General features: G+C 47.1%; 1 protein-coding gene and 1 long non-coding RNA gene across 2 annotated transcripts; both read left to right on the top strand.

Annotated features, from left to right (window-relative positions):
- The first annotated feature begins 2,361 nt into the window (after positions 1-2,361).
- CLRN3 (clarin 3) lies at positions 2,362-15,724 on the top strand. Its single transcript, XM_032607304.1, has 3 exons — positions 2,362-2,714; positions 9,093-9,272; positions 15,100-15,724. The coding sequence occupies exons 1-3, from the start codon at positions 2,486-2,488 to the stop codon at positions 15,378-15,380; spliced, it is 690 nt and encodes a 229-aa protein (XP_032463195.1). The 5' UTR covers positions 2,362-2,485; the 3' UTR covers positions 15,381-15,724.
- A 409-nt stretch (positions 15,725-16,133) lies between these two features.
- LOC116741185 lies at positions 16,134-17,128 on the top strand. Its single transcript, XR_004346070.1, has 2 exons — positions 16,134-16,437; positions 16,477-17,128. It is a non-coding gene; the product is annotated as an uncharacterized LOC116741185 (long non-coding RNA).
- Positions 17,129-17,346: the final 218 nt, after the last annotated feature.

Here is a 17,346-nt window from a genome sequence, read left to right as displayed (position 1 = left end):
TGCCCAGGCAAGCTCTAGAGATCTGCAGGGAGATCCCTCCAATCTTTGGTTGCGTGCTGGTCCATAAGGGTGAGAGGAAGCCATCTGAGGTCACAGGAAAAGAGCCACTGGAAAGCAGTGTGACAAACAGTTCCTGGAGTTGACACAGAGCTGGGAAGAAAGACTTTGTAATAGAGAATCCAGAAAGAGACCCACACAATGTGGCCATCTGATTTTCAACAAAGATGCCAGATGCCAAGACAATCTATCAGGGAAAGGGTAATCTTTTCAAGAAGTCAAGCTTAAACAATCGCATACCCACATGTGTAAGAATGAATCTCAGCCATTACTTCATACTATATTAAGAAAAAAACCTCAAAATAGGCAAATAGCCATAAAGGTGAGAATTTAAATGATAAAACTTCTAGAAGAGAGCATAGGAGAAAAATACCTTTGCAATCTTGGGTTAGGCAAAGATTTCTTAAATATGACATTTAAAGCACAATCCACAAAATGAAAACAATTGGTACTTAGACTTCATCCAAATTAGAAAATTTTTCTCTTCAAAAGATACTACAAAGAATATGAAAAGATAAGCCAGAGACTGGGAGAAAATAGTCACAAAACATATATCTAGTAAAGGACTTACACGCAGAATGTACCATATAAAAAACTCTTAAAACTAAAATGTCCACGACAAGGATATGTATAAATAAATTCTGATTACTTCATACAATGGTAAACCCGATGTATTGGCATGAAAGGGAGTCCTATGACAAACTGTTGAGATTTTTAACAGAAGATTATGAAATAGGACATGGAGTAGAACTTGATTTTAATATAAACGTGTATGGGCATAAGGATATGGGTCTAAAAGTTATTGCCCAAGTATGAACACAATTTTTTCTTTTAGGATGAATTTTTAAATTATATTTGCTTTCTTCCTTTTTTCTGTGAGTTCCATTTGATATTTTTTCTAATGAGCATATATAATGCTTGTATCATGATATAAAATTATTTTCAGACTGGAAGAAGGGCTAGAAGGACAGAACTACGGAAATTCTGTCCTATCCCTAAAAATGTAGTTAAAATGAATAGACTTAAATAGAAAAAACTAGTTTTCCCCATAATATACAACGTTGTGAAGATAAAGAGGCACATTCGCTGTGTTAAGGGTGTGTGGTTAACTTGGTACAACTTTTTCTGACGAGCAACTTAGCAATGCCTAGCAACAGCTTCAGAAAACGTTTACGTGCTTTGACTCCCATCTAGAAATCTAAGCAAGGAAATATTCAGAGATATGGATGCAGGTTTATCTAGAAGGGTGTTAATGCGTTGTTCTTTTTCAATTATAATTTAAAGTTTGGAGCAACATAAATGTCCACCATAGTGGAGTATTTGTACATATATCCCCGATAACTCACTCAACAAATATTTGCTGAGTGTCTGCTGTGCCAGGCTCTTTGGCAGACCCTAGGTCTAGTGGTGACCCAAACAAACGTGTCCACCTCCTAGTCCATAGTCTAGTTATTCCAGTGGGAAAGACAGACATTATCAACTCATTCCACTAATAAGTTAGGTGCTATCCAAGAAAAGTACAGGATGAAAATGTGCATATACAATATTACTTTATAGCCAGATAAAGAATATAATAAAAAGAAGTGTACATAATGTGCTGTGAACATCTATTTATTATCTCGAGAAATGATCTTCTTGCCAAACGGGGGACTTTCTCTGAGGGCCAGAAATGATCATTTACAAACTATTCGCCACTCAACAGGGAGAATGGAGTCACAAAGACTTAAAGCAGAAATGTTCAGAACAACTTCCATCCGAGAACTAAAGAGAAAGAGAGATGAAACCTCTCAAGCTATAATTTAAATAATGTGCAGGTGTGATCCAATTTGAAAGAGGAAATTTGAAAGGAGCACTTCTTTATCAAGGTCTGAAAATAAGGTGTCAACTTTTCTCTTTCCACTCTCCAGTATCTCTAGCAAGAGCTTCATCTCCTTAGGGTTTCCTTTTGGAACAGTTGTTAAGGTCAAGTCATTAACCTTGGTAGGTGGGACTCTATGTTGTCGGCTGCTAGAATCAGCAACATTTGGGGGGTACGGATCCTTTGCTCCCTCATTATTTAGGAATTCTAGTTCTCTCCTGACGTGATAGGCTGAACTTTCTTCCAAGGCACTTGAAAAAGAGTTATAAATTAATTGCGTGATTGAGGAAGTCTTGGAAAGACCATGCCGACTCCCTTGTTCCTGCTGGTTGGCTGTAACCATAGCAACCTCTTACTCCAGACCAAAGTTCAGCTACTGTAAATCTTTATGACCATGTTCATAGTCCAATGTTCATTAGTATGACCCTTCCTCATGGAGAGAGAGGTTTTATATTTTACAAGCAAGTGTTAGACTCCATTTCTACATTCTGGACTCCAAATGAGAAGGTCCAGAAATATCATAAAAAGATCTTTGTTCTTTTACCCTAGGATCCTTATTTTCCTGAGAAGATGCCTACGGCAACGAAAAGATGGATGTTCTTAACCAGCTTTGTCACAAGCTTGGGGGCTTTAATCGTAATTTGTTCTATTCTTACAACTCAAGAATGGATCCGCAGTACAGTTGCCATTAGTGACACTTCTTCGAATGGTAGTGTAATTATCACCTACGGACTCTTTCGCGGGAAGAGTATTCAAGAATTGAATCATGGACTTGCAGAATCAGACAAAAATTTTGAAGGTAAATCATAACTCATTTGAATGGATAGAGTGAGATTGAATTAACTGGGTGAGAGTCATACCATCCTGTATTTCGGCCAAATAGCCCTTCAAAAATAATTTCCTTGTGCACTTAGCTGGGCTGTAGATATGAACGCATATTTTTAATTTTGAAAATTCACTGAATCATTATTTCGGCTTCCTCGGTTCTGGTTGTGTCTATTAGCAAAACAGTCTAAATCATTCTAGCAGAGGCTATGCTTAAACAATACTACAGAGTGTATTGATAGGTAAATAGTTAAGTAAAAATATGGAGCACCAACATGGTGTTCTACAGCCAGTAGCGACAGCATTTTTAACTGTATTGACTGTGGATTTTTAGTTGGAGCAAAAACCTCTGTCCAGAACTTAATTACTGGCATCTACGCAAGGAAAAAATAAAGTGGAAGATATGGACAATTTCTTATCCTTATTATCTCAAGTTCATTTCTTTCACTGATTTGAATTTGCAGTCTTACCTCCAAAATATCTCATTGCTGTTGGAATTGATATTAAATTTCCATTAAGTCTATTAATCGAATATTTTACGGGAATTCCTAAATTTTTTTTCTGATTTCATACACACTAATGTCCTACTCTCAATGGGAGGAAAACAAAAATCCCTTGAGAATGATAAGTTGAATTTAGCTATGTGTTTGGCATTTGAAGTTTGAATATATACCGTTATGTTTTCTAAATTTAAAACCAAATTTGTAACTTGTTTACCACCTTAAATGGACTTTGTTTCGAAGGGTGTTGCGTGCAGCTCACTACACAGGGTTTATCAGGTATTATGCAGTCATTACCTCTTTCCTTATAAACATACGTCATTTTCTGCCTTATACAAATGTAATGTTTAGCCCTCATTCCGTGCATAATGGTGGGACGTTAGCTTTTGACATTAGCTCCAAGTTCTAGCTCTGATTTGTGACTTTATTAATGAAATGATTTCCTTAAATCCAGAGCAACATACTTATATTTCCAAATTACAAATTTGCCTTTTAGACTTTAGCAAAAGCAACATCTCGCCCAGTATTTTAGCAGCGTTACACATCTCCTCCGGTACCAGCCTCAGGTCCTCAGGAAAATGAGGAATATTTTCTTTGTGGCGACTAGAAAAGAAGACTTTCGAAGATTCACTACCATTTTCAGTTCTGTGAATAGCATTTGCGAAACCAAAACTTGTTCTACTTCCTGAATTTCCAGACACTAGTAAAAATTTTAAAATACGAGAAAACAGCCTGTGAATTTTTTGATTTTCATACAGTGTCTGTTTGGAACCAGTTGGCTCCAATTTGAGATAACTGGCTTCAACGAGATCCCTGACTCCCTACATCCAGAGAAGCACCGAGGAGGCCCGGGTGGGTCAGCGCCTGGTTCTAGAACCCCATGGGAGTGACGTGAGCACAGTGGCTTTGGGAGGGCAGGGGCAGCTGTGGTCAAGGATAGCTCTGAAGGCGGCAGGCAGCCCTGTGGGCCCACAGAGGAGGTGGAATATTTGCATTTCCTTTGCCTGGCTCTCTATTTTTACTCTTTCTTTTCTTTTCTTTTTCGTTTTTCCTACGTTTCCTCTTTTCCCCAGAGAACCACATTCCAACTTCAAGTCACTGCCTCCAGTCACCCCCGGGGCTGTAGAAGATAAACGACCTCCCAGGCACTGAGATGCTGCACAGTTGCCGGGCATTCAAATCTGCTAGGGACACCTCAGAGCCCAGGGGGTCTTCAGTGTTGATGGTTTTAGCAGTCATTGAACTGGGAACACCTGCAAACAGTCCTCTCGGAGAGGGAAAAGCCACATAACCCAAATGTAGATGGCGGTTCAGCTGGTGCAGGTGTGTGGACATGGTCCCCCGGGAGCAGATCTGCAAACGCGCAGTGAGACAGGTTCTTTAGGACCACACGGGCTTATTGCCAATCAGAAACCAACCGTTGGCAGTACAATAAAATCATCGTATAAGTGCCACTTTCCTGCCCTGCTGTGGTGGATTGCCTTTTCCTATGAGAAGTTAACCATGTCAGTTTCTTAGCTAGGATGAGTTCACACTGAAGTCTCCAAAGAGCAGTGAATATTGCAAAGCTCTGCTATATTTCTCCATAGGATTTATCACATGGTGCTGATTTGGGGCTGTAGATTTTGAAATGAAGTGATGATGGCTGAGTTCAACTTGCCAAAATAATTCAGCCTACAATACGCCAATTGGTGAGGAAAAGAATCAGTCCAACCTGGGGAGGAAACTCTCCGTGGTGTAGCTAGATTGTTAGGGCAGCTCAGGCTCACCAGAAGCTCTATAGCCTCATCCAGAGGCATCCCAGCTGGTCCAACACCCAGACGAAAAATGCCAGGTGTCCACCCGTGATCACGTTGCCTTGCTACTCCAAAGAGTCTGAATATTTAATTTTGGTTCAAAGAAACCTTCCTGAGCAGCTACTATGTGAGTGAGGGGCTTGGATCCCAAGCGGAACTGCACAGAGCTGGGTGGACTCACCACCTAGTCTTTCTAGAGAAAGGCCCCGACCCCATCAGTTAAATCCATCAGCCCACACTACTTGTAGGACAAAGGTGTGTGCAGGTCACTATGAGAACAAGGGGCAGTTTCACCCCAAATGTGCCTCCCCCTGCCCACCAGTCTCTTTTCACTACCTACCCCTTTTGTTCCAGGGGAACTCAAAGCTGTACTATTGGCTCAAGCTAAAAATAACGAGGCAAGTGAGTCTGCTGCAAAAATCAATGAACTGCAAGAAGGACTGAACTGAAGAAATGAGGTTTATATCTCCAGAATTTACAAAAATCTCCTTCTTACTTCTCCTATCTGTCCACCCCACCCCATACACATCCCATACTTTCCCTCGGGGTGGGAGCGACATATCATTTACCCCCAGAGACATGACCGCACTGGGCAGTGTAGCATAAAGGGGCAGAAAAAGCTTTCCCCCAACCTTCTTTCTGAGACACCCCTTGTCAATTTCTTAGAGGCTGAAGCCATCAGCTGGGATGTCCTGGGAGAGCTTCTAGGCCACACTCTGGGATCCATGGAGTTAATGAGCCCTTCCAGGGATACACTGTGGTCCAGGGACTGAGAAGCTCCACTGGGTCAGGCCCCCTGGAGACCAGGTGCTTGAGGAGGGGCTGGAGACCATTCCTCCGCACAAGAAAGCCACCGGCTCTCCCTCATTTTCCGAGGACTTCCTGAAAACCAGAGCTAGGAGGGCCAGATGGCCAGTGGGGCTTGAGCATAAATGTCCAGGCACAGGAAGTCCGGATGTCCGGATGACCCCCATTTGTGCACTGCCCACCACCCAGTACATTTCGGCCTCCCAGCTGCGGGAGCCGTGGCCTCTTTCCCCGGGGCTGCCAGAATCCGAGTGATTAGTTTCAGTTGTGAGGTGGCTTTCTCGATTCTGTCGCTTGACCCCTCAAAGGAAGGAAAAAGGACAGAATATATTTGCTAATTTTGTAGGCAGAGAGCAGCTGTCATGCTGTGGAGGTTGATTGTGATTTCATTCTTGCCAACTTTCACTGAATTCCCAGCTTTCATTGTCTGAGTTCTGAGCCAGGAAGGGGAGGGGAGATACAGCTGTCATACCTGTGTGGCGGGGAATTCAGAAGGCCGAAATAGAATTTGGAAATATGGCAGGTAAAATTAAGATAAATTGTCACATGAATTCATAGAAAAGTGTGAGTCAGTAGGCTCCAAGTGGACTCCCTTTTGAGAATTGATGTCTAATAGATGTTACCAACAGTCAAAAAGAAAGCCAAGGGCTTCCCTGGTGGTGCAGTGGTTGAGAGTCTGCCTGCTGATGCAGGGGACACGGGTTTGTGCCCCGGTCTGGGAAGATCCCACATGCCGCGGAGCGGCTGGGCCCGTGAGCCATGGCCGCTGAGCCTGCGCGTCCGGAGCCTGTGCTCCGCAATGGGAGAGGCCGCAACAGTGAGAGGCCCGCGTACAGAGAAAAAAAAAAAAAAAAGAAAGCCAAACCTGACTGTCACTTTCTAATTTACTCTGAAAAGGTGGAATGTTCACCATTTGCAAATGAACATCCATTTACAGCTTTTAATAAGAAAATTTCTCCAGGGCAACTTGGTGCCTTGGCCACAGGACATTTTTCCCACGCTGAAATTTTTATTCTCTAGTTAAGTATCCAAATTTTGTCTTATTGGCCAAGGACAGAGGTCACTTAGTCCCCGGCAAACTTTGGATTCAGTGCTGGAGTTCCCTCTTTCATTGCTCAGGCAGAGGCTGTGGGATTGTGCAAAAAACGGGAGCGGCTCTTGCCCGTGGTGACTAACTTTGGAAACATCTGCAACATTTGACCCGGCACCTCTGAACAGGTGTGTCCTGCTTCTTGTTTTTCCTATTCTGGTGTCATCTTCCATGAGCTGCAAAATAGGTGTGTGCTACACCACAGCCAGGCCAAGCCCTCACCACTGCATCTCCGGGGTGAGCCAGGCAAAGGAGCTAGAGCCTCGGGCTTGAGGGCAGGGCCTTCGGAGCTGTCCCAGCCCAGACAGCTTCCGGGAGGGCAGGGGGCCCATCGGGCCCCACCCATCCCCATGCAGGCAACGGGGGGTAGCAGAGAGGACAGCATTCTCAGTTTAACCAATGCCTTTCAGAGTTCTTACCTGGAGTGCATAGCAAAGGAGACTGCGCTGAGAACTTAGCCCTTCCCGTGGGTTAATAACAGAAACAGTGACAAGGGCTGGGCACTGCTAGGGATGAGCTGACTGGACGTGTGTGCGCTGAACTTTGCACCCAGTCCCGTCTCACTGAGTGGTGAACTCATGGCCTCCGTGTTGCTGAACTGGTTTTTCCCTCTTCTGTCCTCTCTGGTCTCCCGTGGGGTTTGAAGGGCTGTAGCTGTGCTCACGGGAGACCATACCCACATTTCTTTTCTCCCGCCCCTTGTCTTCCCTGACTCCTTTCTTGTCCGCTGGCCACACCCTCCTGCCTGCCTCTATCCCCGCTCTGTGTGGAGGCACTTCCAGCCCTGGGCTTGGCCACGTGACATGGCCATCAGGATGAATTCTCTCACACACGAGGATCTTTACAGCCAGATTCCCAGCGTCCGGATGTCTGAAGGCAGATTTGCTGGCCTAAGCTCTTTCATGCCCACCCTCTGTCCGATGACAGGAAATTTACCTCCCTCGCAAAGTACCGCTGATTTAAAAAGAAAAACATCTGAACTAATAACATGTGGGTATTCAGAGGTGGAGAGAGGATGGACCCCGCACAAGTATTGTCACATCTTATTGGGAGAGTTGAGCCCGTCTGGCCAGCACGGGTAGGGAGGTAAAGTCAGACTAAATGTGTGCAGAGTCGGGGCCAGGCTGGCAGGAGCTTTGGAATCCCGTCTTACGAAGAACACACTGGGGTTTATATCCCTTTTCAAATACTGGGAAAGGCTCCAGGCAGGAGAGGAGGGAGTGGATTCTGCATCGCTCCAAAAGGAGCATTAGGATCCAGGGTAAATGTTGTAGAGACGCAGAATGAAAAACCTTTAAATGACTAAAGAGACGCAGTGATGGAAAAGGCCACCTTGCAAAGAGAGAGCTCCTTGCTGCCAGGACACGTTTCAGGAGGAGCCTCCAGACCTCCTCTGGCTCCCAGGGTCCCATTCCTGAGAATGTGCCACATCCACAGTGGAGCAAGAAGGCTTCCGTGGCCGTCCTGGTTTCCGTTCTTTAAAGCTGCTCTGGGGTGAAGATGTGAGAGGCACCTGCCCTCTCCCAGGGGACCTGAAAATCAGGAATGGAAAGAAGGAAGCTTTTCCTTTTCCTTTCCCACCCCCATCGTGGTTCTAACACCTTGTAATTCCCAGTGATGGTGTTAGTACATTACTAAAGACTCTGAAATCTTTTTCCCAATTTACTTTTTTCCTTCTGTCACTGTGACTTTCACAGAACCTCTAAACACTTTATTGAATGTGGTGGCAATCTCCTAAGGGCCACACTGGCTGCTCTTGGAGATGTTTACAAACGCATGGCTGGGTTTCCAGGTAAGTGTGGGGAGAGCGTGTCTCTGGTGTCTGCTCATTTTGTAAGCAAAGGAGGGAGCGGAGGAAACATGCCTGGGGAGGCTGGCGGGTGGTGGTTAGAGAGGGGAGAATGGCAAAAGCAGGAACTGGTGGCAAACGGCCCAGGGCACCTGCGTTTCCTTTTACGCAAGTGCATATCCACGTCTGGAGCTCCCCTGCACTTAAGAAATATGCAGATTTTATGAAAAGGCTGACAGTTTCTAACCCCAGTGCCTAAGAGGGTAGAATGGGGAAGGAGGCAGAATGGGGTGCGCGAGGGTGGACCTGCCCTCCGGTCCAGAGTTGGTCTTTGCATTTGGTGCTGCGTACTTACCAAACACTGCTTTAGTTTTAGGGACATTGAACAGTTCTTCCCCAAAGACTCTGCACTTGGTGGTCATCCTGTTCCTGGTCCTTAGTTTGTTCACTTCGCTGTTGAGCTCTGTGTTCACCTTCTACAACAGCTTCAGCAACCCCTATCAGACGTTCTTGGGACCGATGGGGGTGTACACCTGGAACGGACTCAGCGGTGAGTATCGGCGAGAGGACGTGCTCTCTGCCTCTGTCCCCCTGCTTCCCTCTCACACACGTGGACACGCACAGTCACGGTCGAGCCATGGGCGTTAAGAGGGCCCCCTGTGTGCTGAGTTGCGTGCTGGGGGCTGAGGTTTATTTTTGTAAACTTGCAGCATTTATTCAGTCTCTTTGGAAATAAAATTCTGTTTCAGGTGCCCAGGTAAGAGACCAGAGTGAGGTGAGGAAGGCGTGTTAGGTGTTAAAATATATGACATACCGAGGCTTTGCTTTGGAGTATCTGGTGTAAGGAGTTGAACAAAAAAACACACGAATCCACAAAGCATTCACTGGGCTCCCGCGGCGTGCTTTACTCCACATTAGGCCCCACGTGATGTGTGGAAGTCAATACGTGAACACACATGCACACACATGCACGTGTGTTATTTAGTCTCCTTCTTGCCCTCGTAGAACAGCAGTCAACTTGACAAAATCTAAACCTGATCGTGGCACAGAGAGCCACCAAGAATGTCATTTTGGAGAATCTGGGGCCAATGCCCTTCTTGTGGGCAACCTGGGAGTCCCAGATGTTGCTGGGCGGTGTTGCTAGGTTGTGTTACTTGTTTGCTGGGAAAGGTATTGGGGTGAGGGATGGGAAGTGGAGCCCAGCTTGAGTCACAGTGTTTTGGACTTTCTCTGGGTCTCATGGACTCTGTAGCCACTGTGTCTGCCCAGGGACGTGGTCACATGGGAGCCTCGTTGCCCATGCCGGGCAGCCGGGTTTCTCCTGCTCTTTCCCTCCCTCCACGAGAACCTGATCTCGAGATCGAGTCAGAAGCAGCCCATCCTACTAACCGGACGGCTCTGGAGGTGCTCGCGTGGTGGTGCATTTAAAAAAAAAGATAGGTTACTTTATTTATTTATTTATTTTTAAATTTTTTTTAAAATTTTATTTTTGGCTGCATTGGGTGTTCGTTGCTGCGCACGGGCTCTCTCTAGTTGCGGTGAGCAGGGGCTAGTCTTTGTTGTGGTGCGCGGGCTTCTCATTGCGGTGGCTTCTCTTGTTGCAGAGCATGGGCTCCAGGCGCATGGGCTTCAGTAATTATGGCTCGTGGGCTCAGTAGTTGTGGCTCACGGGCTCTAGAGCATAGGCTCAGTAGTTGTGGAATATGGGCTTAGTTGCTCTGCGGCATGTGGGATCTTCCTGGACCAGGGCTCGAACCCGTGTCCCCTGCAGTGGTGGATTCTTAACCACTGCGCCACTAAGGAAGCCCGGTGATGTATTTTTAACACAGACCAGGAACGTTCAGGGACAAAGAAAGGTGCCCTGGATATTAGGCTGTAAGGAAGCCTCAGAGGAGGGGCTCTGGGCAGCAGCTTTCTCCCGTCCTCCTGCTGAGAGGCCATCCTCACACTGGCCGCTGCAGGTGGCTAGAGGGGCCCCTGTGCTGTGGCTCCCAGCGGTGCTGTGCTGAGAACGAATACCCGGCTCTTGGGGGAGGGAAGCCCTGACTGCAGCCCTGGCTGGTGCGAGTGTGTAAACACTTCCACTGCGGCCTTTTTCAAGCTAATGGTTGAGGAGATGTGTGAGCCAGTCCCAGCCCAGCATGGATACAAGGGAGAGCCACGCAACTCACTGCTCAAGCAAGCGCAGTTCATAACTATCGTGCACCGCAATGGTGGAAACTTGAGCTGCCCTGGGCAAGCCTGCACCATGGCCACGTCGCACGCTCACCCCTCAGCTCTGAGCGTTTGGTGTCAGGCTGCTGTAGCCACATCCACACGTGACTAGCCCTTTCCTTTCTTTCTGTGATTTTATTACCCGGTGGTAAAAACAAATAAATGCCCCAATTTAAAGGGCATCTGCTGTGGGCCAGGCACGACAGTCCCTCGGAATGAGTATTCCTGCTTCCTGGCTCACAGTGGAGCTGAGGGAATTGGCTCTAAACTCAGAGATCCTCATCCAGATGCCAGGGATCCTTGCCCCAAGCTGTTTCTAGGACGCTCGTTCACCTCCGTCAACCAAAGCAAAGGAAGGACTCATTGGCACTCGTTGCCGGGGTAAAACATAGATTATTTTAATTTTTGCTCATATGCTTAAGAAGCTAAGGGACACTGTGGCTGCAGGTACAGCTGGATCCAGCGTCTCAGCCAGCACCATCAGAACTCTGTTCTCCTCCAGTGTTCCCTCTATCATTAAGCAGCTAGGCTGGTCCTCTTAAAGGCAAGAGGGCTGCCAGCCCTTCTTGGCCCATCACCGATGCAGCAACCCCAGGAGAAAAGACGACTTTTCCCCCCAAATCTGACTCTCACTGAAATTGCCCTTCTCCATTTCTGGAGCAAGCTCCATGGCCGGCAGGGTTGAATTCACTGACTGAGCCCCTTGGCAGAGGACTGGCCACCTGGGAGCTGGGGAGGATGGATCTGAGAGGAACATCGGGCTCTCGGACCAGACGGGAAAGTCCGATGTGGGCCCAGCGGGACAAAGCCGGCCCCCATTCCTCGGTCTACACCTGCAGGGCTCGGAGCGCATCCCTTCATCTCGGCAGGAGGGAGCCCCAGGCTTTTAGCCTCTTTCTCCATGGCCGAGTCTAAGCTGGCTTTGCACAGGGCACGTTTGTGGAGGAAAACATGGAAAATGGGGCCTGCAGCCTCCCTCACCGCCATCCCCACCTGCTTCTAACAACAAAGAATTGTTTGCCAGGCAGCAAACTCTGGCCACATTCCCTCCCAGGCTTGGGGCAAGTTCTGACACACAGAGAGGCTGTGAGCTGGGCAGAAACACACTCGGAGACTTTGCCTTTGCCTCTCTGTCCAGTCTTTGGCTTTGCCTCTGAAGGCCCTCACAGCCTCCGGCTTTGATAGGGCAGACTTGGGCCCTGAGCTTGGTCGGAGAACTTAGTGAAAACTCAGTTCATGGGAGGCTCAGCCTGCAGGGGGTTTTGGCCACAGAGATGCCATCACTGTGTCCTTGGCTTGGATCACCGTGGGGAGAGGGCAGGGGTCAGGCTGCCCTCAGGGGTCCTGGAGGCAGAGGGAAGGGCCACACACCCCTCTCCAGGCTGGGCTTGGACACCCTCTCCTTGGCTGCAGGGAAGAAGAGGGATTGGTTTGCTAGTTTGTTGCTAAAGGATCGGGAGGGGGTTCTGCTTTTATGAAAAATTTATTTATTTATTTTTGGCTGCGTTGGTCTTTGTTGCTGTGCGCAGGCTTTCTCTAGTTGTGGCGAGCAGGAGCTACTCTTCGTTGAGGTACACAGGCTTCTCATTGCGGTGGCTTCTCTTGTTGCAGAGCACGGGCTCTAGGCACATGGGCTTCAGTAGTTGTGGCGCATGGGCTTCAGTAGTTGTGGCGCACGGGCTCAGTAGTTGCGGCATGTGGGCTCTAGGAGCACAGGTTTCAGTAGTTGTGGCTCACGGGCTCTAGAGCGCAGGCTCAGTAGTTGTGGCGCACGGGCTTAGTTGCTCCACAGCATGTGGGATCTTCCCAGACCAGGACTCGAACCGTGTCCCCTGCATTGGCAGGTGGATTCTTAACCACTGCGCCACCAGGAAAGCCCTGGGATTCTGCTTTGAGGAGAAAAATACCAGCATCACCTCCCGGGCCACTGTGCCCTCTGACCCCAGCCTGGCATTGCGCAACCCTGACCCCAGGGGATAGAACTGTAGTCTGAGAGATGATGGAGCGGGAGAGAACCTTGCAGATGGTGTGTCCCAACACATTTGAACCTCAGTCCAGGAACCGAGAGCAGAGAGTAACCCAGCAGGTCACACGGCCCGATGGGGACAGGCTGGGGTGGGAAGCCAGTGTCCCGAGCCTTCAGGGCCTCCTCCTTCTACCAGGGGCTCCCTCCAGGTCCAATAACTCTTCTGTCCCAGAAGCTGGATGACAGGCTGTGAGAGGCGTGCCCTTTTTCAGGGGGCTCAGGTCAGCATCCGTGTCCATGGCGGCCCCTCCCAATTCAAATAAAACCATCTACTTCAGGAAAAAGTGTTTAACCCATTTCCATCCTACCCCTTTATGACCAAGCTTTCATTAGAAACTTCCCAAGAGCACGATGAAGGATAATTAAGGGGTGTGAGACGCATAGCGCAGAGAGGAGGGGGTTTGTATGTACTCACTCCTTTTATTATTAAGAAATAAAACCATTGCGTTGAGGATGAAAGACCGTCATCACGGAGAGTGAGAAGTCCTCACGCAGAAGCCCTCTCATTAGGGCCCCTGGAGGGCCGTTCCCCGGGTGTGGGTTACGATCAGGACAAGTTTGATGCCAAAATGTCCTTCTAGTTCTGGGTAAATGTCAGCACATGACGAGTCACGCAGCCTGTGCCCCAAAGGACCTCCGTCCTGGGGATTCCCGGACCCGGCATGCTCAGGCCCCGCCCCACTGGACGGTTCACTGGCAGCATCACTCGTCTGGAATGTCTGCGTCCTGACCTTCCTGCTCCCGCCTTTTTAAACAGCTTAATTGAGATATGACTCACATACCATACAGTTCACGCATTTAATCTGTGCCATTCAGTGGTTTTAGTATATTCACAGACCTGTGCAACCATCACCACAGTTGATTTTAGAATATTTTCATGGTCTCAAAAGGAAACTCCTCCCCCCAGGCCATCCCCAGTCCTAAGCAGCCATGAATCTACTTTGTGTCTCTAGCTCGCCCACTTTGGAAAATGAGGGATGAAGTTCAGAGAAGCTAAACTCATCTCCCAACGCCAGTAGCTGGAGCCCTAGAACTCTGCTCTCTCTGACTCCAGAACTATGTTCCTTAACTAGGCCAAAGGAGCTTTCCAAAGTCAAAATGGTGGAATGTGCTCTAGTGAAGGACATTGTGAAGAATAAAAAAGGGAAGCTAAAAATTTTAAATGCTCTTTTTTATATATATATATATATATATATATATATATGAATTCATTTAATTCTTACAACAACCCTTCCAGGTAGGTATTATTATTACTTTCTTAAACATCTTTATTGGAGTATAATTGCTTTACAATGGTGTGTTAGTTTTTGCTTTATAACAAAGTGAATCAGCTATACATATACATATGTTCCCATATCTCTTCCCTCTTGCATGTCCCTCCCTCCCCCCGTCCCTATCCCACCCCTCTAGGTGGTCACAAACCACCGAGCTGATCTCCCTGTGCTACGCGGCTGCTTCCCACTAGCTATCTATTTTACGTTTGGTAGTGTCATGGACATATATACACTACTAAAATGCTCTTCTAAAATGAGTTTAGTAAAGAGATCCTTCCTGGTTAAATGCTGTGCTCTGTTGTGTGTAGAATGAAATCCCAGCTCCGGAGCCGGCATTCAGGGCTCTCCAAGTGGGCTCGTTCTCTGTACCCTGTGCTCAGGACCCTCAGCACCCCTCCCCATCAGATGAGCTTGTGCCTCACACACCCGGATGCTCTGAGTTCATCAACCACCACGCGTCTCTGTTTGGGCCGCCTTTTCTATTTGTCCTTCCTCAGCCTTCCCATCCCGCTGGTCTCTAGATAGTTTCCCCGTTGACCTCCGTGTTCAAGCATTTATTCATCCCTCATTCAGTACACCTGCTAGGTTCATTGCCCAGGGAAGTGGGCAGAGCAGCTCCTTCTGAAAGGGCTTGAGCTGAATGTTTGTCCCTGTCCACAACTGCCCTGCACCGTCTTTAGCATTTGGAGCCTAGAATCTAGCTCGCGCCTTTCATTTCTTTTACATTCCCCCTAATGCTTAAAAGAGAGTAAGTCCCAGTGTAGATATTCAGTGAATACCCATAGAGTACGTGTGATAAAGGAAAACAGAGACATTAAAAAAGGTATCACCGTGTTATCTATGAAACTATTTCTTCCTTTCAGCATCCTTCATATTCATAAGCATGGTGCTCTTTGTGGGGAACACACAATCCAATCATCTCTCAGAAGAGCTGGCCCAGAGGCTCTACCCACTTTATCCAGCAGTCACTCACCAAGGAACCTCCCACAGTTACGGATACTCATTCTGGCTCACCCTGCTCGTCATTCTTCTAAACATAGTCACCGCGGTCATCATCACCATCTTCCAGAAGGCCAGAAAGCAGTGGAAGCAGGAGCAGAAAAAGCCCATGGAATATGCCCCAAGGGATGGAATTTTATTCTGAATTCTGTACCCGCATTTGGTGGTTAGGTCTACTCTGTTGTATGCCAGCTCCCCGAGCAGTAACTGGCTGGCTTGTCTGGGTGATTGGCAGGTAAAGTGCAGGCCTGTTTGACTGTCATTCTGTGACAGTTTTTGTATCTCATGACACTATGTTCTTCATAACTGATGTACCCTTGAAAAAGGATTCTTCCCATGAGGGTGGGGAAGATGAACAAGAAAGCTCTCCAGTCCTTGTAGTGTTCAAAGCAGTAGAATGATTGTGAGCCTATGGACCCTTCTGACCTGGTCTCAAGCTCTTAGGTAATAAAGGTTTGGGTTACGCACCTTCCCTTTGAGTTGCTCAAAGCACTTTGGTACCTATGATCTCATTCATCTCAGGAGAGACCATGCATTTTTATTCCACTCTATGAATGAAGACTTCCAGGCACAGAGAGATTCAGAACTTTTTTTTCCTAGACCAGGTGTTGGAAGCAAAAGGAGAGACCTAGGGGTGTATGACCTGGTCCTCTGGACCCTCAACCGCCCATATAACTTAAAGCCAATGGTGAGTAGAAATGCTGATAGTCATTTTTGAGTCTCCAAGATGGGTTTTGTTTTATTTTATTTATTTATATTTTTTTATATATATTTTTTGCGGTACGCGGGCCTCTCCCATTGCAGAGCACAGGCTCCGGACGTGCAGGCTCAGCGGCCATGGCTCACGGGCCCAGCCGCTCCGCGACATGTGGGATCTTCCCGGACCGGGGCACGAACCCACGTCCCCTGCATCGGCAGGCGGACTCTCAACCACTGTGCCACCAGGGAAGCCCCAAGATGGGTTTTTTGTAGGGAAAAGATTAGGAAGGAAGAATATCAAGGAAAGATTAAAATTATAGCCCTACAGCCTCATGCTAAGAAGGTTAAATATATTTTTGCTTTAAAAAGATTGTGGTGAATTCAGTCAAAAGAGGTGTAGATGGTCAGGTGGGAGTGTATCACCCATCAGCAGACTCCTGCCCAGCCAGAGGCTAAGAAGTGGGTTCCAGCTCTATGGCTTGCAGGCATACCCTGATGGTTAGGTGCACAGCACAGGTGATGGGTTGCGCACAGCAGGGCAGGTGCACAGCACAGGTGATGGGTTGCCTTCTAAGAACAGGTGGATGGAACGAGTTCATGGCCTCATGAGAGGACAGTGGGTGACCTGGAATATTTTAAAAGACGCCAGATGGATTCGACCTACTTCGCCAGTAGGATATTCTCCCGGAAAATCACTTTGAGAATCTTTGGGGCTTGACAGAGCACTGACAGAGTTCTGAAATAATCACCTTTCACGTCTTGATGGAACCAGAGCCAAAAGAAGCAGAATTCTCTTAGTGTAATTTACAAAGCAGCAGCTCTTTGGACAGGAGGATACATCCTTTATGAAACTAGCAGAGATTAACCATCTTCTTACCCATTACTTTTTAACAATCTGTCTTAGAAATAACATTTTTCATTCAAGAAACATGCACTAAATACCTGTGATGTGATTAATGCCTTGCTAAGCCAGGTACCTGCCCCCGCAGAGATCACAACTGAACAGTTAAGACAGACATTCAAAAAGCAGTCACTAATTCCGTGTGAAATCCATTCTTAGTCACAAAACTGTGTTCATTCTTTGAAAGGTCAGTTCTCCATAACCTCCCTCCGCCAAATCCTACTAAAGTCAAAATTACTCTAATAAATCAACTTAGTGTGAAACTGAACGTATTAAAAATATGATTACCCACAGCAGAACTGTTCTAAATTCTTTGAAGCTAAAAACATTTATGTTCTTTGGAAATTTGAATTTTATATCAGATTTTGATAATAGGGTTGAGTAACAGAGGAAACAGATGAGGGTAACAAATTTGCCCTCACATCCTGTATCAGTACAAAAGATTCTGTAGCTGGTGAAGACTGTGTTTACTCATCTCAGCATTGGAGCAGAGCTTGGTTTCTTTAGAGGA

The sequence above is a fragment of the Phocoena sinus genome, chromosome 16 (genome assembly GCF_008692025.1).
Source record: "Phocoena sinus isolate mPhoSin1 chromosome 16, mPhoSin1.pri, whole genome shotgun sequence".
NCBI lineage: Eukaryota > Metazoa > Chordata > Mammalia > Artiodactyla > Phocoenidae > Phocoena > Phocoena sinus.
Note: the sequence above shows the minus strand (reverse complement) of the source record. Positions and strands in the feature narration are given on the sequence as shown.

What these genes read in the sequence shown, in the direction of transcription:
- CLRN3 (XM_032607304.1), top strand. Translation starts at nt 2,486, where the DNA reads ATGCCTACGGCAACGAAAAGATGGATGTTCTTAACCAGCTTTGTCACA. An exon ending in ATCAGACAAAAATTTTGAAG is followed by an intron (nt 2,715 to 9,092) that starts GTAAATCATAAC and finishes ACACTGCTTTAG; the next exon opens with TTTTAGGGACATTGAACAGT. An exon ending in CACCTGGAACGGACTCAGCG is followed by an intron (nt 9,273 to 15,099) that starts GTGAGTATCGGC and finishes TCTTCCTTTCAG; the next exon opens with CATCCTTCATATTCATAAGC.